This window comes from Vicugna pacos, chromosome 7 (genome assembly GCF_048564905.1).
Source record: "Vicugna pacos chromosome 7, VicPac4, whole genome shotgun sequence".
In the NCBI taxonomy this organism is placed as follows: domain Eukaryota; kingdom Metazoa; phylum Chordata; class Mammalia; order Artiodactyla; family Camelidae; genus Vicugna; species Vicugna pacos.
Genome location: NC_132993.1, coordinates 6,202,859 through 6,229,162, shown reverse-complemented (window position 1 = coordinate 6,229,162; position 26,304 = coordinate 6,202,859). Strand labels below are relative to the sequence as shown.

Below are 26,304 nucleotides of genomic sequence, written 5' to 3'. Positions count from 1 at the left end.
GAGAGCAGACTTGCTGACTGTCTGATTCCCCGTGGCGCCCATCCCAGTGCCTGGCACATGGCAGGTGCTCAACAAAAGTGTTCAGTGAGTGAGTGAAAGAGATTAAGGAGAGTGAACAATTCCAGAAAACCAGATGCAAGCAAATGTCCTAATTTTCAAGAGGGGAAAAATGAGAGTAAGACTTCTGTAAATTACAATCTCTAAATTGATGTTCCTCTCTGGCAAAATTCTACAATGGATTATTTAAGAGTTGGATGTCTATTGGGAGCCGATTTGAAATTAACAAGAAAAAAGACACCCATCAAAATAATTTTGTTTTGTTTTTAATTGCATCGCTTGATGTGGCTAAATTGTTTATGTCTCTTATCCTGCCTTTGTGGGGGCTGGAAGTCCACTCAGAAACCAAGCTGAGACAGCTGATGGGGACTGAGGCCATCCTGGGAGAGGGGGTCTCGGTGCAGTGCCACAGGGCTGTTCCTTGGCCAGACCGTTAACCTGTTTTCATCATTCACACGCATAAGACCCTGAAGGCAGCTAATCACAATAGTTAATAAGCTGTGAGAATCAGGAAGGCGTTAGAGATTGACAGCATGGGCTCATATCACATTACCTGGGCTGGAGCCCCAGTTTTCACCACCTACTAGCTGTGTGTCTTTGGACAAGTTGCTGACCTTTCCTTAGCTTAGTTTCTCCATCTTTAAAGTGGGCATAATCAGAGTATCTATCTTGCAGAGGCTGGGAGGATTAAGTGAGGAGCTCTTAAGAGAGAGTTCATTCTGGCACATAACAAGGTCCTGCAAGCATGTTAGGTCTCAAGGTTCAGGAACATTTCCCCCTGGCTGAACAGATACAAACTAATGAGAAGCTAATGGATACAAACTAACAAGATAACAGACGCAAATTAAGAGAGCTGAAGTTGCCCTTTTCAGTTAAAAACAAAAAGAAAATCTGAGCAGGTAACAGATAAAAGAATCTCACAAATCCTAGCATAGTTACACAGAGGCTGTCTACCTGAGGTGTGCTCTGATCCAGTGGTACTCAGAGCCCAGGGCTCAGTTTTTAAAAAGACACTGGCAAACTAGAGTGTACCCATGGGAAGGTGACCGAGGTGGTGACATTCAACTCCTCACACTTTCTTGACTTTGCAAAATGCTTTTGACTAACAGAACCGATTAGATTTGGTCCCTGTGACAATCCTGTGAAAGGAGTAGGATTGGCAGTATTTCCTCCAGTTTTATGGCTGAGAAGGATGGGGCTGGAAGTGGTCTGGGAGGCGGCCCCATTAGGAAGCTCAGTGGTGGCCCACAGGTCTGGATTGCCTGACTCACAGGAGAATTAAAAACCCTGCCCTCGTCCCAGCCTGGCCCTGCCTGTCCATCTCACCTCCCTGGAGAAAGTTCCCTCAGAGCCTTTCCAAGAGCCAGGTCCAAGGTCTCTGACCTTCTGTGCGGCAAGTGTGATTATAAAAGCCCCTTTCTGAAAGCGGCAGGCCTCCTTCTCCACAGCTTTGGTTTTCAAACCCAGATCAGGGGAGACAGAAAGGAAGGGCTGGGGGAGACAGAGGCCCTTCAGTCTCAGGGCCACATGGTCAGAGCACCAGGAGCCCAGGCTGATGGGGACAGCAGTGTCTTCGCCTGTGCTAATTCAGCAGTGAGGAGGAGCCTTGAAGTCGCAAGGCACTGGAGCAGAACCACGCATTGTAGCTCCCCACCCTTCACAGTTTTGAATGGTTGGAAGGTCCCCGGGGCCAGCTCTGTGACTCTGGGCAAGCCCGCCTCTTCTCTGGGCCTCGGTTTCCTGAAAAGGTGGAGCTAGATGTGCCGAGGCTTTGGCAGGAGCAGCAGGTGCAGTTGGGCTTGTGCCCAGCTACCCCCGCCCCCCGGGGCCTTCGGAGACCCAAGTTAGCCTTGGGGCGACCTACAGGCCACGGGGTGTGCTCCCAGGTAGGGGTCAGAAAAATAACAGGAGTGACTCTGACAAGCACAGCTGCCCTGGGCAGTGTCGAGGTGACCCATGAAAGAGAGCACTTCGGCCAAGTGGCCATTCCTGTGTTCAAACGTGGTTGAGGCCTGGACCGTGTTGTGCACGCAGCCTTCCATCCAAACAACCTGACTTGGCCCAAATTCCAGCACCAGACTCAGCTCTTCAGCTTTTCCACAGGAACTCAATTTTTTAAGTCTCTGTTACACTCAGGGCATCCTCTGTGCCGTTTTGTTTCTTGTGGTTATAAACAATCAGAAAAAAAAGGGGGGGTTTTATTTAGGTCTGCATTTTCTAACCAAATCCAGCTCTCAGATGCCTCTTCTTTGGCCCACATAGTATTATGATAATATCAATTAAATTAGACATTTAGAAGTTGAGGGGTTTCATATTAAAATGTACGGCTTTTCTGGAAAAATCAGAATAGCAACAGCCGGCCCGAAGTCCTACAGGTAACAAGTGCCCCCTTGAAGTGGAACACAGAATCTCAAGTGCGCCCTGGTCACCACCACTCCCCATCGCCCGCATCCAGCCCCTTCATGCACTTGATCTACCAACCAGATCCCTCTATCATTGGAGTTTTCAACCTCTGAATCTGAAGGCCTTTTAAGTCTCCTGAGGCATCAGTTTTCAATCCAACCTGATCTGAGATCACCATTTTCTATGTGTAAGAAAAGCCAGAAAGAGTAGGCAGGAGTTCCCTCCCCAAGCCACCGCTTTCTAAATGGCACCTTTCTAAGTCTTTACCAACAAGTGGTCCTTTGCCCTCCTCTCTCTGCCCTGGTATCTCCACCATCTAAGGTGGGAACACACTGAATTAGAGAACTGTGCTCACTGTTTGGGGCTGAGCCAAGTGGAGAGTGGGGGGTGGTGGGAGTTAAGGGGGACTCTGTGTTAGGGGGAGGTAGTGGCAGCGGAGCCTCTTCGCTGTCTGGCCCTCAAGCCTGTGGACCCAAGGAGCTAAGGTTCTCTGTTAGTTCATTCAAATGGTGTTTCACTCTGTGCTCGGCCCTGGGGGTGTCTCCCACATCTCAGTTCAGCTTCCCCGAGTCCTGCGCTTGGCACACCAGCCAAGTGTCAAGTGGGTAACAAGGAAGACTTACAGTAGAAGGGATGCTTTATCTCAGTACAGGTGCCATAGAATGCATTTTGGATACCTCTGGTTCACCATATAATAGGAATCAAGGAATGACTGTCACATACACTTGCAGGGTTTAATCCCTTGGCCCTGCTGATAGCATCCTCAGAACACAGGGTAAAACACGCCGTAACATGCTATTGGAGTTGTGCACTGAGATGGGCTCGAGGGTCTGGCTTGTCCTCAGGCTCCTGGAGCACCTCCTGGACCACAGCCCTCACCCTAGGGCTGGTCCACGTTGGAGGGGGCAGGGGAAGGGGAAGGCATCAGTACTTCCTCGGGGCCTGCGGAAAGAGCCAAGGGCTCGCGTGTTCTCAAAATGCACTCGCACTGACGAGGCTTGGCACTGGGAGAGTGGGTCACTGTGGAGCCCCGGGGATCTGTGCCGTTTGCGGGAAAGAAGCCAGGGCAGGTCCCATCTGCACCCAGAGTCTCCAGACGCTGGTGCCTCACGGGCTCTGAGAGCTTCCTCAACAAGAACCCCGCTGAAGCATTTCTTTTAGTTGCAGTATTTCCCGAGGCAAATTACCAACAGAACTTGACTTTAACGGGGCATGTATTGGTCTCCTTCATGAGGGTTCTGCCAACACATCTTGGGAGATGCTAGTGCATGGAAAGAACACAAGTTCTGAGTTCTAGTTTTGGCTTCTCAATTTACTATGTGGCTTCAGGCAGATTGCTTTGTCTCTTGGATCTCTACTTTCTGTATTACCTGATGGGGGTCTCAATACTTGTCCGGCCTACATTTCCGGAGTAAAATGTGATTGTATTTGGAAGCTTTTGAAAGCAGAAAGAACACAGTAACCCTGCCAGATCTGAGTCCCAGGCCAGAAATGGGGGTCTAGGAATCTGTATTTTATACACACACAGACCCACACTCTCCATTTGGGGTCAGTTGGGTCTCCCTGTGTCTGCACGATGCTAGGTCAATGGCTCCAACCTGGCCCATCAGAACAGGTGGGAGAGGCAGATGAGCAGTCCCAACAAAAGGGCAGAGGCTTCAAATTTAGCATTTCAGGGTGGCTGATGTCCTGTGCGCCAATCTATTTCCTACACTGGGAATCACCTACCAGGGTAGAGGCAAACACTTAGGAGAGGGGCTGTGCCTTCTGACCAGAACACCCACCTCCCAGACTTACTGCAGGAGGACACCCACCATGGGGCCCCACCTCTTCCAGCCTCAACTCCATCCACCTCCTCTCACATCACTGCTTCCCTCCGTCTGTGGTTCCCACACTCACCATGCAGTCGATGCCCTGTCCCTTTGTACCTGCTATGCCTCAGCTTGGAAAGTTTACCTCCCCCTTTGGCTCCCGGGTCAGCCGTAGTGAAGGGCTCCTTGGGCTCCCAGGCTGAGCCAGTATCTGCTCTCTGGGCTCCCCATGCCCTGCTCGTCTTCACCTGGCACTGATGGCACCACTGTTACCGATTTACTCTGCCTGTCTCTTCTGCCAGTCTACAAACTCACTAACCAGTTTGGGGTAAATTCTCACAGGGGCCTACTCACTACAGTCAAGATAGGTGAGGTCTACCCAGTTAAGACAATCCACTGGGCAACAGGGTTTCCAGATTGTATTTCAGAAATGGATACATTTTGACCTCTGCCTCAGGGCCTTTGCATTCACTGTGCGTAAGTCTCCTGGGCTCATCTTCAAATGCAGATTCTGATTTTGCAGGTCTGGGGCCCAGCCTGAGATTCTGCATTTCTAACAGACATCCAGGTAGTGCCAACGCTGCAGGTCCCAGGACCACACTGAGAAGGGACTCCCTCACTTCCTCTGCTGGGTTCAGGTCAACCCATCCTTAGGTCTCAGCTCAATTGTCACTTCAGAAAGCAGGGATTCCTGACACCTCACTTCAAATGAAGTCACACTTACTTATTCCTAGAGCCCAGGTCTCTCCCTCACCACCTCACATATGCTGCGTGTGAGGCCTCCCTGGCCAGGATGGGAGCCCCAGGAGGTGCTGGGTGAGTGTGCCTCCTGGTCGAAGAAAAACCCTCCAAGCCCCACATGCACATTTACTCCTGGGAGCTTCCGACACAAAGTCCCTGAGAGAAGCCCGCTCCTCCTCCTGAAGAAAGAGCACATCCTCGAGGGCACAGAAGGCCTCCTGCCACACTCAAGAGTCTGAGAACTTACCAGACGCCACCCACAATTCCCAGTCCACCTTGGCTGGACTCAGCCTGAGCGCAGAGCATCTGGGAAAGACTGCCCGGGCTGCCCCTTGCTGTGAGGGCTGCTTCCCACCCCCAGGCAACCCTGCAACAAACACACCAGCCACTGCAGAAAGAACTGTCCCCAGCTCATCAATTTCTGTCCTTGTCACCTCCATCTCAGCGGAATTTGGAGCAGGTGAGTGGAGACACATCCTGGTGAATGAACTCCTGGAATGAAGCTCACATCACATAAATCCCCTGTAAGTCCTGAGGGCCGGAGCAGCTTCCCGACTCCCAGCCCCGAGAAGTGCTCAGGGCCTGGTGCTCCGTCCCTGCCCACTCCTGACAGGACGTGCCACTGCTCACCCCCACACCACCCAGGGCAGAGCCCGCCCAGCCCCTCACTGGGTCAGGATGCCGTCCCACCCCAGGACACTCGGGTCGGGTGAGACAAGCTCCAGTCCGCAGGGTAGAGAGCCACCCTCCAGGCCCGGGTTGGCCTCTCCATCCCCAACACGCTGAGGCTCCGGGATGGAACGATGCTCTCTAACACAGTGACGGAGGTTCATTTTCAATAATTTCTTTATTCCATTACAACAGCCTACCCTACCCTTCCTATCACCCTAAAGCATCCACCTGTGCCCCAGGTCGTCCCTCCTCGGCAAAGGCGATCTGAAGAGGCAGGCTTGCCTGACATGGGAGGCTGAGCCTTGGAACCTGGCTCCAAGGGTCTGGGGGACAGGGAACTGCCCCCACCCGCAGTCCTTTGTTTGAGAGAAGGCACAGCGACACCCAGCCCTGCAGAGATGCTGTGGCTCCCTGGGCTGGGCAGCGGCTTGGGGTCGGGCTGAAACGGCGTCCTTGGCAGGGCGACAGTTCTCACTTTGTGCCACGACAGGAAGAAACAAAAACCAACAGTCCCATCTTCAACAGATGATTCTTCAGACAACGATAAAATAAAAGGCAAAAATCAATGTGACTTGGCAAAGGCTTTTTAAATTTTAAATTAAAAAAAAATTCACACGGGAGAGATTCAATCTGTCTGCTTTGAAGAAATATATTAAAGAAGGTGAAAGGTTAAAAAAATCAAACCCCAAATAATGATAAAAATAGATGTATCCTCTGTAAAATTCTGGACTAATCTACTGAGTCGTCCATATCTATTCAGTATTCAGAGCATGAGGTGAAATAGCAGAGTATAAAAAAATTTAAAAACAACAACAAAAAAACATGAACAAAAACTTCGAGATACTGCCATTGAGCAAACCCACCAGGCATGCGGCCGGCTCGGGCTCGGCCGCCGGCTGCTGGAAGCTACGCCGAGTCTGGTCCCCCCCCCGCCCCGCGCTCGCCCTCTGCAGTCCCTCAAAGCCTTCAAAGTTCTTCCCTGGTCCTGCTCAGCTTTGTGGCGTGTTCTTCTATAAACTTGCTCAAATGCTCCAGATCTCTGTCGCCATCCTCAAATTTAACTGGGTTCTTTTTGTCCCCACTGGGGGCGAAGTAGATGGTGGGGAAGCCCTCGACTTTGTAGCGGTCGTTGGTGATGTCGTTGGCCGTGGCGTCCATCTTGGCGATGACCAGGTTCTTGTGGCCCTTGTACTTCTTGCCCAGGGCGGTGTACACGGGCTCCAGCTGCTTGCAGTGCCCACACCAGGGTGCGTAGAACTCAATCAGGACGTCCTTCTTGGGGTCCATCACGATGGAGTCGAAGGTCTTCCCCACCACGACCTTGACTGGCCCCTTGTTGTTCTTGGGCACTGGCTGGGATCTGACAACTGGCTTCAGTTTTCCTGCCGAGGAAAGCAAGCAGAGGAGGGGTGTGAAGCTGAGAGGCCCGAGACTGGTGGCTCTGGCTGGACCTAGCAGAGGGGTTGGCCTGATGTGCAGGAGGACAGGGCAAGTCAGACACTGCCAGGGCCAGGCAGGGTCTTTTCTCCAAAAGCCAACCCCTATCTCTTTGGCTTCTTCTACTTTCCCAGGCCCTGCAAAGGCCAGAGAGGGTGCAATGCAGGGGACCCCCACCCCCAGCCCCCCAGGCCTAGCGGCCACTGGGTCCTATCAATGAGGCCATCACAAAAGAAATGTTGCTGGTGTAGAGCAGAGGAGAGCAGGTGCTGAGGCCAGAGGCCACGGTGGGAACCCAGATGGAGCAGAGATAGGACCAGCAGGCCTGCTAAGGAGCCGCCAGCACGCATATGACCTGGGACCACGTGCTCTACTGGATCAGAAAGACATTCTGCTTCATGCCAAAGCAAGTCTTCCACACACAAAACTGATGCCTGTCGTACTTTAAATATTTTTAAGATAAGTTGAGATCTCCAGAACACCTGCCTTTTTCCCTATTATAAAAAAAGAGAGAGAGAGAAAGCAAAAGAATGGGGGTTCTCTGTCTCCATCCTCCCTTCCTTGGGGCCCAGGAGAAAACCCTGGGCCAGGCTCGGGAGAACAGTGGCTGGGAATTCGGGGTCTCCTGGCCTGCCGGCTCTGTCGGGGGGTGGAGGGGCTCACCCTTTTTAAAGGCGATGACGAAGTCACGGAGGGCGTCGGCATCGAAGTCGTCGGGCTCCATGGCGAATTTGCGGCCGCCCTCGTCCAGGATGGCAGCGTTGACGTCCTCCCCGCTCTCGCTGAGCCCCAGGTCCTTGACCTCCGTGGCGAAGTCGTCCTCGTCGGCCACAGCAAAGGTGTACTCAGGGAAGTCCTTGGCCACCTCCAGGACCTTGTTTCGCCAAAACTGAGTGGCTGAAACAGGATCGTGGGCCACGAGCTGAGCCGCGGAGGGGAGAATCCAGGTGCCGCCACCCAGGCCCTCTGACGCACGTGGCTCAGGCCTCGGGCGGAGAGAAAAGCATTTCCCCAAAAGCCTGCTTTGAGGTCCCTGCCCGCCTGGAGTTGGGAGTGGGGGTGGGTAGGTGGGCGTGTTGGGGGCTAGTCTCTCCCGATCGTCCTTATATCTCTAAGACCCCCTTCTGCTAAAGCAGGATGGAAAGGGGGTGGCTACACAGCAGGAAGGACCTGAACCCTGAAGCCATAAACAACACGCAGGCCCACCCAACCGGTCCGGGTCTCCTGGTCCTCACCTGCGCGGTAATCGAAGCTGAAGTCCACGCCGTAGTAGACGACCACCAGGGGGCGCCGCGAGTAGCGCTTGGCGTCGTTGGAGGCCTTGCGGTGGCCGACCAGGGGCAGGGTGTGCTTCAACACGTGCTCCTTGATGGCCGACCCCTCCGTGGAGTCCTGCAAAAGGGGGGCGGTTGAGGAGCAGCGGTTGGTCGCTGTCAGTGGGACAGGCATGGGGGAAGACATCCCGGACTCGTCCCACTCAAGCACGCCCAGTAATTCAGGGGAGCACCCCCCTCCTCCAGAGAACCCTAAGCGGGTCTCTCAGGCAATTGCAGATGCCCTGTGCCCTCTTCTTTGGGTCAGGGGTCCCTGTCCAGGTCAGTTGGAAACTGCTGGAGGAAGGCCTAGCTCTCAGGTGACAGTAGCTGTGAGCCTGGGCTGAACTGCACACAGCATCCCACCTGCCCCTGGTCTGATCCTCACAGTGGCCCATCAGGGACACTACTCAGGGGAGGAACACAGAGCAGAGAGATGAAGGGAAGTGGCCACCTGGGCTCACAGCTCTGCCTGGAGAAACCGTGCCCCTGACCACCTGCTACACCGGAGCACACGGTGGTCTTGAGAAGAGCGTGGGGCCCGACACAGCTGCGTGGCTGGGGAGGCGGCCCCAGACACCGACCTCAGAACCACACGAGGGCGGCAGTGCCACCGCACTCTATGGATGAGGAGACCGAGGTGCAGAGAGGCTAAGCAGCTGCCTGCCCAGCAGGACGTGGTGGGTGACCAGGACTCTCTTCCCCTAGAGGCTGAATTCCACTGGGATGAATGGTCAGGGAAGTGGCCCCAGGTGGCACTGAAAGCGGGCAGGACTGGCCATGTGGGAGGAGGCAGTAGGAACAAGGCAGGGACCAGGCAATGAGGGGAGCCAAGGCCGTGGGGTCTTTAGTCAGGACAGCCCCTGGACCCAACATCACCCCAAAGGTGAACTCAAGAGTAAAACTGAGTGATCCCAGACAGACGTGCTCTGGAGCTGAGCGCTTCCACCCATGGGCCTGAGTCTGAACAGGCCAGAGCCCGCCTCACTCACATCCCAGGCAGACTGCTTATCTTCTCACAGCAATGCTGCCTGGGCTGATTCCACACCTGGCTTCATCTTGTGTGTCCTGCCCTTGTCTTTCCTTTGTCCTAATTTCTAAATCCACTTTTTAAAAAACTGCATTGTATCATGTTGCGTGAGTTTTTACAGAGCAGCCTGAAACACTTCTTAGAACAAAGATGGTATAAAAATACCACTCTGTTTAAAATGTTAAAAACATCTGATCAGACAAAAGAAAGAAAGAGCAAAGTGGCAGCGATATGTTTAATAGACTGGACTGTGTGGATCTCCACCTTTTGGAGCCAAGGACCCCTTCACACATACCACACAGCACTGTGCTTGATTCCCGTGGTCTGCACACCCCAGCTCATCAGGGCTCCTCTTTGGACCCAGGGTCAGTACCTCTGGATGCTAAAGAGAAGCTAGAAGGGAGGCGGTGAGGTGAGACCACCAGCACACGTCCTGGCACGGGAAGGAGCACACGTGCATTTCTCTCTTCACCTGCTCCTAACTGCCTGTGGGACCTCCAATGTGTCTGCTCACCTCTCTGCACCCTAGTCTCTTCCTATCAAATAAAATCTCTGTATTCAAGATGTAAGCTTCCTCCCAAGTCTAGAGATCTACTCAGTGAAGCACAGGGCCTCTAGGAGACATTTGGAACATGGAACTGGATCCAGGCTCACCCTGGCCGGGAAACTTCCTCCACCTCTCTAGAGATGAGTGCATCACACTCCTTAGGACGACAAGGAGTTGGGGGACGTAGTGGAATAAAAAGCCAAGTCCACACACCATGCTCCACAGCTTCACCCAGTGAACAGGGACAGGCCTGACAGCACTTCATAGCCGCCTGCCAGCAAATGAGGCTCAGCTCAGACCCAGTGGCACGTCCTGGCCAAGAGCCACACCAGCTACGCCTGCCATTCCCACGGTGGGCGGAGCCTAAGGCAGGCTGGTACTGGCCCTCCAGGAGGTATGAAGAGTGGGGCAATCCTTCTGGCAAAAGCAGGTGGGGCTTTACCAGGACCCTTGGCCCCATGACCCACCAGGTATGTGAGATGCCCCTTCACTCTCATAAACCCCAACCTGCCAGCTGTGCTCCCGTCTCGAGCCTCCCAAGGACCTGTGCCTTTACTGGTAGGGCAGAGGGGCAGGGGAAAGGCACTCCAGATCCTACGGTGGGGGGAAATCTCCACGTCTCCAACCTCCCCACCCCACCACGCCCCACCCCGCAGCGGCTGGACCAGGACCTTCCTGTCGATCGGACGCCCAGGGACTGGCATCCCTCACCCACCTGGATGTCCATCACGTGGCTCTTGGGCTCGTATTTGGATTGGAACTTCTCAGGCTGCATGACAACCAACTTCCCCGGGGAGACTTTCAAGAACTTTGCTATTTCGGTGCTGAAAGTGTGGTAGAATTTGTAGTCTTCTCTCAGGTTGTTAGCTGAGAAATTAACAGAATAATATACATTTTACTAAACTGCTTAAATGATCTAGGTTCAACTCACTACCCGCATCAGACAAAGCAAATGCCCAGAAAACAGTGTAATTACAGTCATGAACTCTGTGTGGACAACGCCCAGGGCTCAAGCACCTGAAAAGGGTTTAGATTTAAAAATTTGGTACAGATGTAATACCTGGAAATCTAAATATCTTGGAATTTATTTTAAAAATAAACTGAGTCTTCACAGAAAAACTGAGAGCTAATTTATCAGGTACCACAGTTCCCTATGGTCTCCGATGCTGAGAAGCAAATTAACCGCACGCACAGGCCGTCACCAGGGCCTCCTGAATCCACAGGGCGAGCTTCCAGCCCGGCACCCCTCCGGGGCTTCAGCTTCTCCCCCCAACTTGGTGGGTCCTGGTGCAGGCCGCGGCCCTCTATACTCTTTTATTTAAATCCTGTGAAACTCCCAAATGCAATCCCACTATCTAAGGATAGTCTAGAATGGGAGCTGGCAGACTTTTCTGGAAAGGACCAGACAGGAACTACCCGGCTCTGTGCGCCGCACCATCCCGACCACTCAGCTCTGGGCTGAAGCGTGAAGGCAGCTGGACAGCGTGCAGACCAGCTGGTGTGCTGTTCCTACAGAACCTACGAGACCCGGTGGGGACCCGATTGGGCCTGCGGGCCAGTCTGTCCACCCCTGCCCTAGACCCCACAGGTGAACCACCTCGGTCCTTCTGCTCTGTCCTCACTGAGCCACCCAGATCCACCCTGAGTGGAGTCTGTGATCCCAGCACTGGGTGAGGCGTCACCCCAGCCCTGAGGGCGGCTTCCCAGCTGAGTTACGGGAATACACTGAGGAGATGGCACAGCATGTGTCAGGGACAGCCTGGACAGGCCCATAGCTTTTGGAATCAGACACACTTAGGTTCAAGTCATAATTTCCGACCTGCTAAGTGTGTGACTTCAGGCACGTTAGGGAGTCACCGACAGTGCACGGAGACCACCATGAGGATGAAAAAGCACGAGCAGGTGAGTCTCCACCTGGTGCTTCAGGTATTTGTTCTCAGGGGGCCATGGGTGGAGGGACAGAACTGCCCTCCTGACCGCCCCCCACGCTCACAGACCCCTTCCTCCCACCAGCCTCCCCGTCACTTGCCCTGCATCCCTGGGGCTGTGTCTGGCTCCTCCCCCACAATACAGACAATAGGCCCAGAGCCTCTCACCCCTGCCTGAGCCTAACCCGATCAGCCACGCGGGGTCCCAAGTGTCAGATTCGAAGTGAGGCAGCTGGACCAGCAGTGCGGGCAGGAAGGGGATGGCACAGCCCTCTCCCATCTACTGAGTACTAAATCATATCATCCATGTATAATAAAGGCCACAGAGAACCAGCCCGAACCCCAACCCCAGAAAACCCACTCCCACATATGCAATCTCAATTCCATCAAGCCATCCCCGAAATCAATGCCCAGGAGTTTTATACAAAAGCAGCAGACTCCCCGGCAGCCCCAGACGGCCTGGGAACCTGCATTTTGTCTGGCCTAGAGGGCCATGACTTACCAGCATCCTGGTACTGCTGGTAGGCTGGGTCGCTCTCTGCCTTGAAGACCCCAATGATGATGACATCATCTCCATCCTTCAGGAACTCTTGAACCTGCTTCAGGGCCAGGATCTGTTTGGACGGCGGCCCAGACTGCTCGATCATGTAGTCGACGATGCCTGGGAGCAGAGCACACGCCTGAGGTGGGGCCCGGGGCCCCCAGGCGCTCTCCCCACAGCTCTGCCAGCACACACCAGCGCCGGGAGCTTCCCTCCCCGCCGAGGCAGAAGGAAGCAGCAGTACCGTATTTCTCCCGTGGGCCGTTGTAATCAAAAGGCTTTCCCTTGCGGAATATTTTCAGGGTAGGGTAGCCGGAGACATCGAACCTCTTGGCCAGGTCTGTTTCCGCGGTGGCATCGACCTTTGCCAGGGGGATGGGGGGAGACCGCTTGCTCAGCTCCTTGGCGGCCTTCTCGTACTCGGGGGCCAGTTTCTTGCAGTGTCCACACCTGCAGGCGGAAGCAACTTCGTCGGTGGCCTGTTCCCATGCAAATGCAGCCCCCTAGCTAATGAAGTGCAGCCACGGGCAGATGGGGTGTAACAGTGACATGGTGTGAGGTGTGGGAGAGCAAGGGCAGGTAAGGACACAAATCTGGGTTAGCTTAACACAGGACCTGAGGGCTGAGCCAGGACCTGAGGGCTGAGCCGGGACCAGAGGGATGGGCAGGCAGTGGACACAAAACCATAAAGGGCCAGTGAGGGGAGGGGACAGAAGGCGGGAAAGCTGTGAAGACCCCGAGGCTCTGGCAGAATGGCAGAGGGAATGGGTCGTGAGTGTAAAGCGAGGTGGAGGGTAATCCTCCGAGACTCATCCCGGAAAAGCAGAGCTGAAGATGGAGAAAACCAAGGTTCAAACACCTCAGAAGGAAGGCAGGGAGGCTCAGGTGACAAAGCCTGGGGCAGGCACCAGCTGCCACCCCTCCTCACTATGGGGACCAAAGAAGTGTCACCTCCCACTGCTTAGAGCCACGAATGTCACAGCGCTGTCCCAGGGACACGTTTTCCCGGGATCACTGGCTGAGCACGTCCCTGGCGTGGGCAGGGCAAGTGTGGAGACGAGCAGACTCAGCAGGCAGGGCCTGGTGCCCAGCTGTGTCCTCCTGGTCTGAGGGGCCCCAGATCACCGGGCGGCCCCGTTAAGTGGCCCACATGGGCTCACACTTCCCTGCGGGCTCCTGGCTCTCCCCCTCACCCCAGGCCTCTGTTTCAGCCTCATCCTACCTCCAGGAAAAGACTGTAAAAACCACCCCTCCCCAGAGCACTCAGGCACTCCTCTTCGCCCTCTGTGCACAGTGGGGACTCTGCATCTGACTGCTCTCCGGCTACCTCTGCCTCGTGTGTGGGAGTCTGTCTCTGCCACCCCTGCCCAGTGCCTGTATCGGATACAGGAAAGGCCTGATCAGTATCCGAATAACAAGAGATCGACGCCACTTTACTCACCATGGGGCGTAGAACTCCACCAGAATGATGTCCGCATCATTCACCACCTCGTCGAAGTTATCTTTGGTTAGCACAAGCGTGGCTTCGGGTGGAGGTGTCCAGTTGGGCTGGGAGATCTCTTTGACTTTGGCAACAATTTCTAGAAGAAACCAAGTAAGACTGAGCACGTGCAGGCACCAGGCTGGCGGTGCTTCACCTCGCTCCACAGGCAGGTGGGGAGGGCAAGCATAGCAAGTGGGACCACAGAACAGGACATGTTTGATTTCCTGAAATCCAATCGCATCTACAAGCAGGGTTGCTCTGCGGTTCTGAGGCCACAGTTAAGAGTCAGAAGGGCCACTGTTTCCAATAACACCTGTCACATTTCCACTGCCACAAGCACCACCTGCAGACAGCTCGTGACAGTCCAAGCCCAACCTGACAAATGAGGCTTCTGTTTCTACCAGACCGGGGTTCTCACTGCAAGCAAACCGCAAGAGGACATCCCCGATGTCTGACCACACGTGCCTATTAATTCGGTTTGGGGGGCATCCTCTTAACTCGTACAAAGATACACATATTTAGCCGTGCACATCTGGCACTAGCATATTATGTGCATCATAAGATGGAGGCAAAACTGGAGAAAAATGAAAAGAGAATGCTGCTCCGGCTGCACCAGCATCACCGGGAAGGTGCTATGAAAAGGCCCGGTTCCCCAGAGACGGATTCAATGCCGGGGGTGGGACACTGAATGTATCCTCACAAAGCACTTTCCAAGTGGTCCTTAGGAGCAGTGGCTGCAAACTTTTTCTTTTTGGCTGTAGAGTCACGTAAAGAACCACGCTAGCAGAGCATGACCACAGTGGGGATACAGCACCTGCCGGTAGGCACAGCCAAGCCCTGGGACAGTCGGTGTAGGTGAGGCCGGCTTACTAAGATGCACTGGCAGGGATGTGCCTGGGGAGCCCACTTTGGCAAATGCTGCTCTCAAGATTCCAACCTGGGCCACATCCCTAGCTGTCAAATGTCCAATGCAGACTACCAAATATACAAGCCTGTTTACTTTAAACAACAAAGTACACCACTTTCAGCCTGACTGCACATCAAGTATTGTGACGGCTAAGACGTACCTGTTAAGTAAAAACATGAAGGTGCAAATGGTGTTCAAGATACGTTAACAACTGTGTAAAAATTACACACACAGAGACATATCTGCTTTGATGTGTACCACGTATCTGCAGCATACAGGAGAAATCTCTTACACTAGCCACCTTCCTGGAGGGGAGCTGGATAACCAGGGTCAGGGTCAAGGTCAAGACTCTTCATTATCCTCTTTGAATTGTGAACCCCGTAAACACATTATCTAGTCAATACAGACAGATACAAAGTGAAGATAAGTATTAACCCGAGCGATCGTGTTCTCTCTGTGCACCCTACGTGGGGCTCCAGCGCTCAGAGGATCACAAGACAGACTCACACCAACTCGCAGGGAACCGTGAGACCAAGTCCACATGACCTTCTGCTCCATGATGAGGAGCCCGAGGCCCAGCGTGGAGGCACCTGCATATGATGACAATAAAGACCCCAAACCAACTCAGTGCTATTCCCACTATGTCATCCCAGGAAAGGAAAATGCAGCAGAAAGCAATTTTGTGTGTGTATGTATATGAGATTAAGAGATACGCTAAAGGAAAAAAAAAACACAGCAATATGCTAAAGGATATCACAATTTTATTTGTTCACTCATTTAATGAAACTTATTTGGTACGAAATGTGAGCCTGGCAGGGATCCACCAGGTCTGGTTTTAGAAACACTGTCTGGCTCCCCACACCAGGGGTTCCAACGTGGGGCTCTGGACCCACAGCCCAGTGAGCTCTTGGCACTCACAGGAAAGGCAGATTATTGAGCTGGGCCTGAAACTGACTGACTCGGAAGCTCCGGGGTGGGGCTCAGCTGTCTGTCCTACAACCCACCCCCTCAACCCGCTGTAAGCCTGACACAAGCCCGACACCCAGAAGCCCCGCTCTGAAAGCCACGAAGACCCGTGGCCTTGTCTATCATTTCACACTCTGGCTCCAGATCTTGGGTTTCACGGTCCTCAATGGAAGAAGACAGCCCCTCCCTTCCAAGGACAAGTCTATTTGGCTCCAGGGTACCTCGAACATTCTAGCAGGGATCACTCCCAATCCACTCAGCTTGTCTTGGTTTCCATTATCCAAGCCCCCTCCCCCTGCCTCCTCCAGCAGCCCGGGTACCGCTCACCTTCCTGGGTCCTGGGGCCCTCGTAGTCGACAGCCTGCCCCTTCTTCAGGATCTTGATGGTGGGGTAGCCGCTCACGTCAAACCTGCTGGCCAGTGCCGACTCCGAGGTGGCGTCGATCTTCGCGACAGGGATGGGGGGGTCGCTCTCCTTCAAAGTAGTGGCGATTTTTTCATATTCTGGTGCAAACTGCTTGCAATGTCCGCACCTAAGAATTAGATTTAGGGAAGGAGGTTAACTGTACTCACGGAGACCTAAATCCAGCCATGCGCACAAAAACTGGGGCATGAGGACCAGAAAGGTCTGCAGTTAAGAAGAGAGACACCACACGAGAGGCCCAGGCATCTGGAAGTCAAACAGATCCAGGTTAGAATCCCAGCTCTGCTGTGAGCACAGACTTTTAACATCTCTACACCCCAGCGTGAGGAGAAAACTCTTCCTGAAAGATGCGGTCTCTCCCACGCCTTCTCGCAGAAGCAGGGTTTTCCAGAGGCTGCATGACTAACGATGATGTCAGCATTCTGACGCTGACACGTAAGGGGGTTAGTGTTATTTAAAGGTGAATTTTTTTCTATTTCTCAGTTTTAATGTCTAATATGGTAGCTACTGACAAACATGATCCACGTAACAAGATATTTCGGGTCCTCAATTTTTAAGTGTTAAGGGGTCCTGTGACCAAAATGTTTGAGAACTGCTGACCAGGAACAGTGTAACCTCATAGGCCTGTTCAAAGGACTGTTTAGATATTTTAATATAAAGCATCTTAGACTATGCCTGACCATCAGGCACTGGACAAACAGTTTATCTTGACTATTTTGTCTCCAAAGCAAACCAGGAGGGCGAGAGGAAGGGAAAGAGGATATGGGATGATGAGATGGAAGCAGCAGCAGAAGATAGGTGGGTGTGGACCACCACACCATCACCTGCACTGCGATGGTCAAGATGGGAAAGAGCTGGTCCCCAGGGCCTGAGCCTTTCCTTATTAGAGACCCCCCCCCACCCCATGGGCCAAGTCTGCACTGGGCAGGAGCGGGTAGGGGGCAGAATCTGTAATAAGGGATGCATGTGTCTGTCACCCACTCAGGTCTTTGTCACCCCGGCTCATTAACCACCCCCAGCTGTAACTATCAGAGGACATATTCACATTTTCAACCACTGGACTCTGATAGGAGCAGGGGCTGCGGTCCCTGAGGGCGGGTTCATTGGATGCTTGGTGCAAACTGGCAGAACGCTGAGCTCCTGGCGTCCCTGAACAGGGGCCTGAGTTCCTGCACCCGGACACTCCCACCCTGCGGGGTCTGGGTGACCTGAAGGGGTCAAGCCTGTGACACAGAGGAACCCCTGGTCCATTAGCTGACGGACGTGCAACGTGGGTCCTCACCATGGAGCATAGAACTCCAGCAGCACCGTGTCTTTGTCAGCCACAAAGTTGTCGAAGTTTGCATCAGTGAGGATCAAGACACCACCTTCTTCCTTAACTTCCAAGTCATCGTCCTCCTCGTCTTCATCTTCATCTTCCTCCTCCTCCTCTTCCTCCTCAATGGCATCTTCTTTATTAGAAGAATCTGAGTGGAAAACACCCAGACTAGTTAGGCAACTGGTGACCCTTCTCCCTAAAAATTTTCCTAGAACCCAAACCCCTCAAAATGGTCAAGAGTCCTGAGTGGTCCCTGCGGGCCACCGCAAGAAGAGATGATCTCAGGTCTCCCCAACCCCAGGAATTCTGCTCTAAGTTTGTGTATTTGGTGGCCCCTTAAGATTGTATTTAAAGGGAGGTCACGGTTAAAAGATATCTGAAAAATTACAGGTCTAGAATTTAAAATCTAAACGCAGCAGCAGGACTGGAGGGCAGGCCCAGCTCCCCCTCCAGATGAAGCTCCCCCACCAACCTTGCTCTGCATGCCTGCTGCACGAGCACAGACAACTCCAATGCCAGGCCCTCCCTCCCTGCTCCCCACGCTGAGATCTGGTCCCTCCTCGGCAACACCCTGTTGGCCAGGCTCCTTGCCCAAATCCCCGCTTGCGTTCTGGGAATCTCACTTCGTGGCTCCCCTGCGTCTGCGCCCAAGGGCAAGGCTAACCTTCTAGGACACGCCTCCTCTTCCTCATCCTCTATGCTTCCCTGATCCAGTGTCCCCTGGATGAATGACCGCCTGGTCCCCAAAACAGTACAAACAGGAAATGAATACTGGTTCTCAACTCTTCACCATGGAGGATGGCATACTATTTTGCTTCTGAAAAGGGTGGCATTTTTCTTCATAGGCATAAAAAAATAGCCCCAGGGGTGTTATAATCGTCCAGCAGAAGGTCAAAGTGTGACGGGAGGAGGAGGGATTATATTTTACTTATAAAGTCAGCCCACGTAATCTCCAGGGTGCAAATTACCCTGGAAGAATTTTAGGATTTACAAGTCAACAGACATCAAAAATATACAAATTACACCTCTGTCGGATGCCCTGCCTGGAAGCAAAGTTCTCTCCTCAGAATGCAAGATGAGTGTATCTTATTTAGTTTCATCTTAATTTTTTTGCTAAACTACAGATACAGGAAATCCTGGGACGGCAGTTCCTGTTACCCAGTTTCTCCAGTTATCACCCCCTCGTCCCCGCCCAGCAAACAGAAGTGCACCAAGCGCGACTCCATCAACTCTGAAGGCAGAATGTTTCAAGGGGCCAATTACTTATTTTCAGAGATGATTCCCAGGAGAGAAACCAACACCAAGTGTGGGGCTGAGGCTGAAGTCAGGGCTTGAAAACCTGCCCTCGGGACCCTGGAAGCCCTGAGACTCACCCAATCTCAGCCTTGCCCAGAACTCATCCAGCACTGGCTCTGCAGCTGCTCAGACAAGCCGGGAACTTGTCTGGGTGGTGGCTTTGCTCATTATTGTAAAATCTACCAACTGGCACACTGATTACAAAAAGCAAACCCCAAACCTACCCTGCCACACCGAGCCCCACCTTCCTCAACACCGTCCCCTCAAACATCACGCTGTTTTTTCCTTTCACATTCTCCTCTCCAACTTAAGGTGTAGGTTCCTCCATGGTGGGGTAGGGGAAACAGTTCTAAAATCCCAAAGGAAAACTCACCAATTTAAGAAGCACAAACCAAGCAGATACCTCTGTTTTGGGGGGCAAGTTCCTTCCCCACCCTCTCCCTGCAGGCTCAACATCCCCACCTCCCCGGCCAGTGCACCACCCCGCTTCTTCCCCAGCAGAGGCCCCGTGGGGTGGACAGGCCTGCAGAAGGCCCAGGCCCCCAGCACGGTCATCAGGAGGCACTAAGAGGCTGTAGAAAGTGATGAGAACCAGGCTCCCTGGACCTGGAGGGGGCAGGACCGAGGGGAAGAAGTCTGGGTCCAACCCCATCTCCACCTCTTGGGCTGGAGGCCTGAGCTGGTTTCTTTACACTCGCATCAGCCTGAATCCCCTCCCCCTGGAGACCAGCAGCTGACACCATGCACCCAGGTCCTCGAGAATCTTGAGAACTTCTGACTTGAACATCCACTGGCTTGGGGCTCCCGGTACCACCTACAACACCCTGCAGGGCACACAGGGATTGACCATGAAGCCCCGTGGGACCGGAGTCAGTGGCTTTCCAAAAGGCGAGACTGACCACGTGAGGGTCACCCAAGTCCCACCCAAAATGACCCTTGTTGGGACTGCAAACCTGGGGGCTCGATGCAGGGCTGTTCTGCAGGTTCTCTGCCCCAGTCAAGGGCCTAGGAGGCACCACACGCCTTGCCCCAGGTCTGGGCGCTCACAGGGCCAGGCCCGAAGGGCTGCTGCAGGCAGTGAGGTGGGGCCCTGGGCAGCATGTCCCCTCACCGCTGGCCTGCCCAGCTCAGTCCGAGAATCAAGTTTACTTGCAGGCAAATGGAAAGATTGGAGACAGGCTGGACAGAAAGCTTGGGGGAACTTAGTTCTCTCTCCAAGCTAGGAAACACAGCTCGGAGCTCGGTGATCTGCTCAATGCCCAGGGATAAGGTGTAGAAGCGAAGATGCTTTCCTGCCTACACTCAGCCTGACGCGGTCAGTGTGCACTCCCGGTGACGGGGCTCGCGGGGTTAAATGGGTACCTGTGAGTTATCACAGGACAGGGTTCCTAACAGGGCTCCCATTTCTTGATACTTTAAAAAAAACTGATTTTCCTTTTATATTTTTAAGGATAAACAAAATGACACAACATTCCCTACATAAAATTAAGGATGTCAATTGTGTGAAGGTACAGCCCCCACTTTCCACTCCTCCCCAGGCGCAGACACCCCCCAGGATTCATTCCCTTGCAATGTGAGAGGTGTCAGCTCTATATTCTCATCAACTAAGACCCCACACATCCTGACAAGGAAAACATCTCACATTTTAATGGGGAGACTGCTTTTCACTGGGCTCCACTTTAAAAGTTGGACATTTGAGACCAGAAATATACCCAAAGCTTTCCAGCACCTTCTGGAAGGAGGCCGTCCTCCTCAGCATTCAGTTAATGAAGCCTCTTGTATCAGCTCCAGACTGCTTAGCCCACCCAGCAGGGCCACTCCAAAAATGTGGGAACTCCCTCTAACCAGGTCCCTGCAGTCCCCGTCCACCGCCACCAGTGCACCTGACCACAACACCGGATACTGCCCTGCCTGGATGCAGGCAGCTCCTTCCAGCGTAGCTGCATCCACCGCCTCAGCTGGTCACTCCTCCAATCCCCACCAGAGAAGTGCCCAGAAAAGTTGGATAAACAATACCATTAGGTCAATATGAACAGAAAAAGAGAACTCTGTTATCAGCTCCAACGTCGCTGAGCTGATATTTCTGATGTGCCAGGCACTGTGCTGAGCACTTAGAAGTGGCATCACCCCAAGGGAAACATTACCTGCATTTCCCAGATGAAGAACAGAGAGCTTCACTCACCTGCTCACGGACCACAAAGCTACTCTGTGGAGGGTCCTGACCACTCAACTGCTATGCCAGACTGTCGCATCAGATTTTCTTCCTAGGGTGTCCTACGTTCTCCAAGGATTCATTACATAATTACTTCCCGAAATTAAAAGAGAGGGGCAGTTGAACAGTTCCTCAGCACTACACCCAAGTGACTTTCCACTTTTAAACCTAAACCAATCCCAAATAAAAGCAGGCAACACCCCAGCATCAAAATATTTTCCTTTACTCTTAGCTGGAAAGATGGGAGGAGAAAAAGTGGCTTCTAATCAGACACGGGAAGCCCCACAGCCTGAGGCTTAGGCCGTCAGAGCTTAAGTTCTACTTAGTAAACATTCTTTTGAGTGGTATTGAGGGGCCCAGACACCACCGTACTCTTTGAATCTAAAGTGGAAGAGAGGCAAAAAAGAAGAGGGAAACCCTAAAGACAGGGAGCATCTGGTGTAGAGGGAAGTGTTGCCCCAGAATAAACCCACAGGACAAGTTACCTGTTATAGAAGCTGACAGTGAAGAGCCAGAGGCGGGAAACGACTAGAAGCCCAGTCCACCCGACCCTAGAGATTCCTGGGCTCACCCAGAGGCAACTGCATTAGTGACCTGTGACCCAAGTGACAAATTGCCCCCTTGCTGTCCAACCATGTCTGACACCCTTCCAGGCCTCTTAAGAGTCCCCGCATAACAGAATCACTGGATCAGAAGCAAGACAAAACTATCTGCTTTTTGGCTACAATCCAACATTCCAAAAACTACCCTCCACCCCCACTGGTCCTCAAACTTAAATGTACCTCCCAAAGTTTATTCTGCCTACAAATCAAAGAAGCCTGTGTTTAAAACGCAGATTCGAGGGCGCACCCCTGCATTCTGCTTGGGTATATTTTTGGGACTCTGTATTTAAATCAGCACCAGGTGATTTGGATAAAGGTCCTGACACACTTGTAGATGACAAATGCTAGTTCCTGTTGGCAGGGGTTCTTTTCACCCAGTGCTGGCTTCTAACTACCTTTTCTATGTGGTAAAGACTCCTGAATCAGTGACTTGCATAAAAAGTTACTCAATCTGAAAGAGTATAAAGTTCACACTTCCCCTGCAAACTAATATTAGAAAAGGGGGGTTATTTATATTGGAACAAACTCAATACCACACACACACACACACACACACACACACAATCTAGCCATCTGGAGAAAGGCCAGAGAGGAAGAAGGGTAAGTCCAGTAATGAGATGCTCCTTTCACTAGGAAGAGCATTCTTTTCTCGACTACATCTTTTAATTTTCAAAGTTCTCTTACACCATTTGTTTTTAGCTAGCTGACTGCAAAGAAAAATGCAGGAGCGATGACTACCAGCTGTCTAATGTTCCTCTCTGAGAGAGGCTTTATGGCCAGGGGCCACACTCATCCTTACCTCCCAAAACCCTGTGCAGTGACTGGCACATACAGTAGGTGCTGAATAAATGCCCCCAGAAGGAATGCTACCTCTGGTTTCCAAAAGATGCAAACCAAGCCACCCCTTTCTCCCTCAAACCAGAACCCTTGAGTTATTTATTTTCAAACCTACAAACTTCATTTTTAAGACGTAAAATGCTTGCTGCTCGCGGCTGTTCCAAGAGCTCTCACTTGGATCTTCACGCCCTCGGTCCTTCTGTAAAGTCTGTTCTGAAAACAGCGGCCCCTCTCCCTTCACGCTCCCTGGGCGTGTTAGCCTTCAATGTTTAACCAGTTCCCAAGCTCCCCTTCCCAGGAGTGGGCAGGCAGCCTGGACCCGAGGAAAATCTGAGCAGAATCAGGACAAGGGAGCCAGTTTGCAAAGAAGGACCCTCTATGGGTCCAAGCCTGGGTGGCAGCCGCGGCCTCTCCGCCGCCCTCCTCTCCCGGGGTCTCCCAAGCGATCCTGCTCCCTGCCACCGCCCTTCAACTCCAGCAAGTCGGTGCAGGGCGTCAGTTCTGCAGGAGCTCCGCGCGGAGCACACGGATCCCCGCGTCGCACCCACCCCCGGTGCCCCAGAGCCGCGCCGTCCGGTCCACAGGCCCGGCCCTCCGCCGGCCGCTCACCTTCGTCCGGGCCCCCGGCGCCCGACACGGCCAGTAGCTGCGCCAGGGCCAGGAGCAGGAGGAGCAGGCAGGCTTTCCGGGGCCTCATCGCGGAGACGCGGAGCGCGGCCTCCTCTCGCCGGGGGCCGCTGGGCGCTCCCGCACCTCCGGTTCTGGTCTCGCGAAGCGAAACGAGAGGGGAGGAAAGAAACCCCCCGGAAGACCTCGCCGGCAAGTGACTGGGGGCGGGAGGAGCCGCGGGCCGGCCAATCCCAGCGCGACCGGGGTCGCGGGCCGCGTGCGCCTGGGTGCGCGTCCGAGCCCCGCGGCACCGCCCTCCGCGCGGACCCTCCTCCCCGACCCCCTCCGCGAGCCCCGCCGCTGCCGCGTTTAAAGCTCGGAGCGCTAACGTGAGGTGCCCTCTTCTGATTGGCTGCGCCGCGGCCTCCAATCAGCAGCTGCCACTCGGTTTGCCGGGAGCGCACAGGCTGAGAGAAGGAGCGGGGGAGAACAAAGGCGGCGGGCCGGGGCCGGAGGGGCGGGGTCGGAATACGCCTCGGGGCGCGATTGGTCGGCGGTGCGGTGGGCGAGGCGGGGCCTGGGGAACGCGAGGCGGGCGGGGCTCCGGGCACCCCAACTGGGCAGAAAGAACACGTGTCGTTAGCGGACCGTTGAGGAGAGCGGGGTTCTCTGCGCATCCCGTGGGGACCCTGGGGAGCTCAGGGGAAAAGCGGCGGAGGGGCCTGAGCTAGGCTGTTTGTGAGAAAAGGAGAGCGGGACTCCCGAGGCGGCTTCGTTTTCGTGGCCTTTTTGGTTTCTAAAAGCTAATAGAAGTTTGCATTTCTTTCCTGGATTAAAACACAAATTGGGCTTGACGGCGTGTCTAAACTTTGCTTCATGTTATTTATTTCTCTGATTTTCTGCAAAAGTGAAACCAGATAGACAATCTAGCGGTTTACGTAAGTCTAAAAATAGGCTTGAGGTTTTTCTCTTCACAGTTTAGGAGAAAAAAAACCAAACTAGGTTAAGATAATGATTTTTGTATGTCAAGCCTATGTGTCTTAGGGTTTGAGATTTAACAGCTGGGGGTTAGTATACCTGAAGAGTTACAGAAGACAAATAGGTAAAAAAAAAAACCAAAAAGCAAAACTTAAAAAGTCCAGAAGTACTTTTCTGTGTATACAGATTAAGCCAGTATTTAAAAAGCTGGTTATTCACTGGGTTTAATAATCAGAAAATTTTAATTTAATTTATTAAATGTAATAAACTTTTATTGAACTCCTGAACCTTATGGTTCCCCCCTCGATTTTGTAGGGCAGAAAGATGTTATGCAATTCACTACAACAAAGTAAGTATACACTGAGTTATCAGAATGCTATGAATGTAGAATGTCAAACAGTTCAATATCATCTTAAGGAACTCTTCAAAAAAATAGAGAGTCCAGCCAGAATTTTTATCTTTCTTGTTTCCTATGAATCCTTATTAAACTGAGAGGACTGAGAGCTCCATTTGCCCAGGTGTGCTACAAATGCAACCAATTTCACTAAGACCCTTTGTTGATCCAAAGTATGAGAGGAAATCTCTCAAAATGTATTGTATATGTATGTATAAACACCACATATATGAAATCAGTATCATATTACTTGTGAAATTAAACAGTTCTTTTTTTAAAAAAAATTTAAAAATAGAGCAGTTCATTCAACAGCTAAAAGCATTAGTTTATCAAGTTGAAAAGCTCCTTGTTCTTTCTTAATCTCTAAAACTCACCTGATTTGGTTGTGGGTACAAGCAGGCTGGGAGATGGCTCTGTTCAGGGTCAGAATGGAGAGAGAGATGTAATTATCTCTTAAGATCCTCATAATTCATTGTGAACATAGCAAGGCTGTCTTTAAGTCATAGAACTGGCCCCTGGCTTGTGCCATTTAACACTATTAGTTTATATTTATGGGTCAGTTTGAACATGTGCTTCCCTCTTCTCCCCTGCAGCACTCTCTAGAGAAGTGGCCTCCAGGGAAATAAACTTCCCCATCTAAATAGTCTCCAGGTGGATTTGTGACAATGTCATTACCAATCTTGGCACTTATGTCAGCTTTCACAAGCCAAGAATATATGGTCAGAAAACTATAAACTGAAACCAGGCAGCTGCACATCTGCAGGCCCTGAATACATGAAGCTTATGATCAATCTTTTTGGGGAGTTAAAGCCTATGGGATAAAACCATTTCTTCTATGTGCTGGAGAACTCAGGAATGGTCCTGACTACCTCCCCATGGCTCTGATATAGTTCCTTTTCAGTAGAAAAATGAAAAGATGAAGCTTTCAGAAATACAGGGGTTTGTTTTCAGAAATCTCTGCCTCTTCAGGCAAACACTATTGTAGCCAGAGATACAATTTGCATGTACTTTTTTATCTGACCTTTTTAACTTGATATCACATCACACTCATTTTCCCATGTTATGTAACATTGTCTCCTGAGGGAACTGGGCTCACCCTTGAAAGGTCCACCTTGACTCATTAAGATTAGAGACTGATACGTGATCCCATGCCCCTACTCAAACCTCCTTTAACTGCCCAGGCAGCTGCCCGAGAAAAGAATACCTATCATATTCTTTAACTCCATTCTGTGCATAGCTGAGACATGGTACTCAGATTCTACTATCACCTTTTAGAGTGTAATGATATTTCAGCTGCTGCAAATTTCATTGCATTTTCCAATGACTGAGTATTTACTGCCTTTAATGTGATTGAAAATAGGGAAGTGTTCACACCTATAGGTGTGGCCAACTATTGAAAGTAAGGCCAAGGTGACATTTTGCAGGAGGTTGTCAGTGACAAGAAATTCTTTCCAAGTTTGCAGATATAGGTAACAGGCACAGTCATTTCTTTGTTAAGCCTCTGGTCTTGGCCACCATTCCTCAATATTCTAAGATGAAGGAATTCTTAAGAAGTTTTAAGACCCAAACTGTGATTATTTTAATTTTCAAGTTTTACTGTCACCAAATGCTAGAAGGTTCCAGGCATTTAGTAGCTGTTACTAAAGAGACCAACACTCTTAGGATTTATGGGAACTAAACAGTTAAACTTAAAGAATACTTTTATGTTAGGAAAAAAACTATTGGGGAGGGAGAGTACAACTCAAGTGGTAGAGTGCATGCTTAGCATGCAGTCCAGGGTTCAATCCCCAGTACTTCC

General features: G+C 52.1%; 1 protein-coding gene across 1 annotated transcript; it reads right to left on the bottom strand.

Moving 5' to 3' along the window:
• Positions 1-5,840: 5,840 nt before the first annotated feature.
• On the bottom strand, positions 5,841-23,509 carry PDIA4 (protein disulfide isomerase family A member 4). The gene is made up of 10 exons (XM_006217555.2): positions 23,135-23,509; positions 17,543-17,726; positions 16,164-16,369; positions 13,922-14,060; positions 12,725-12,930; positions 12,442-12,600; positions 10,727-10,878; positions 8,357-8,513; positions 7,785-8,018; positions 5,841-7,066 (listed from the first exon to the last, which is right to left on the bottom strand). Exons 1-10 carry the CDS (start codon positions 23,220-23,222, stop codon positions 6,651-6,653), a joined length of 1,941 nt encoding a protein of 646 aa, XP_006217617.2. The 5' UTR covers positions 23,223-23,509; the 3' UTR covers positions 5,841-6,650.
• Positions 23,510-26,304: the final 2,795 nt, after the last annotated feature.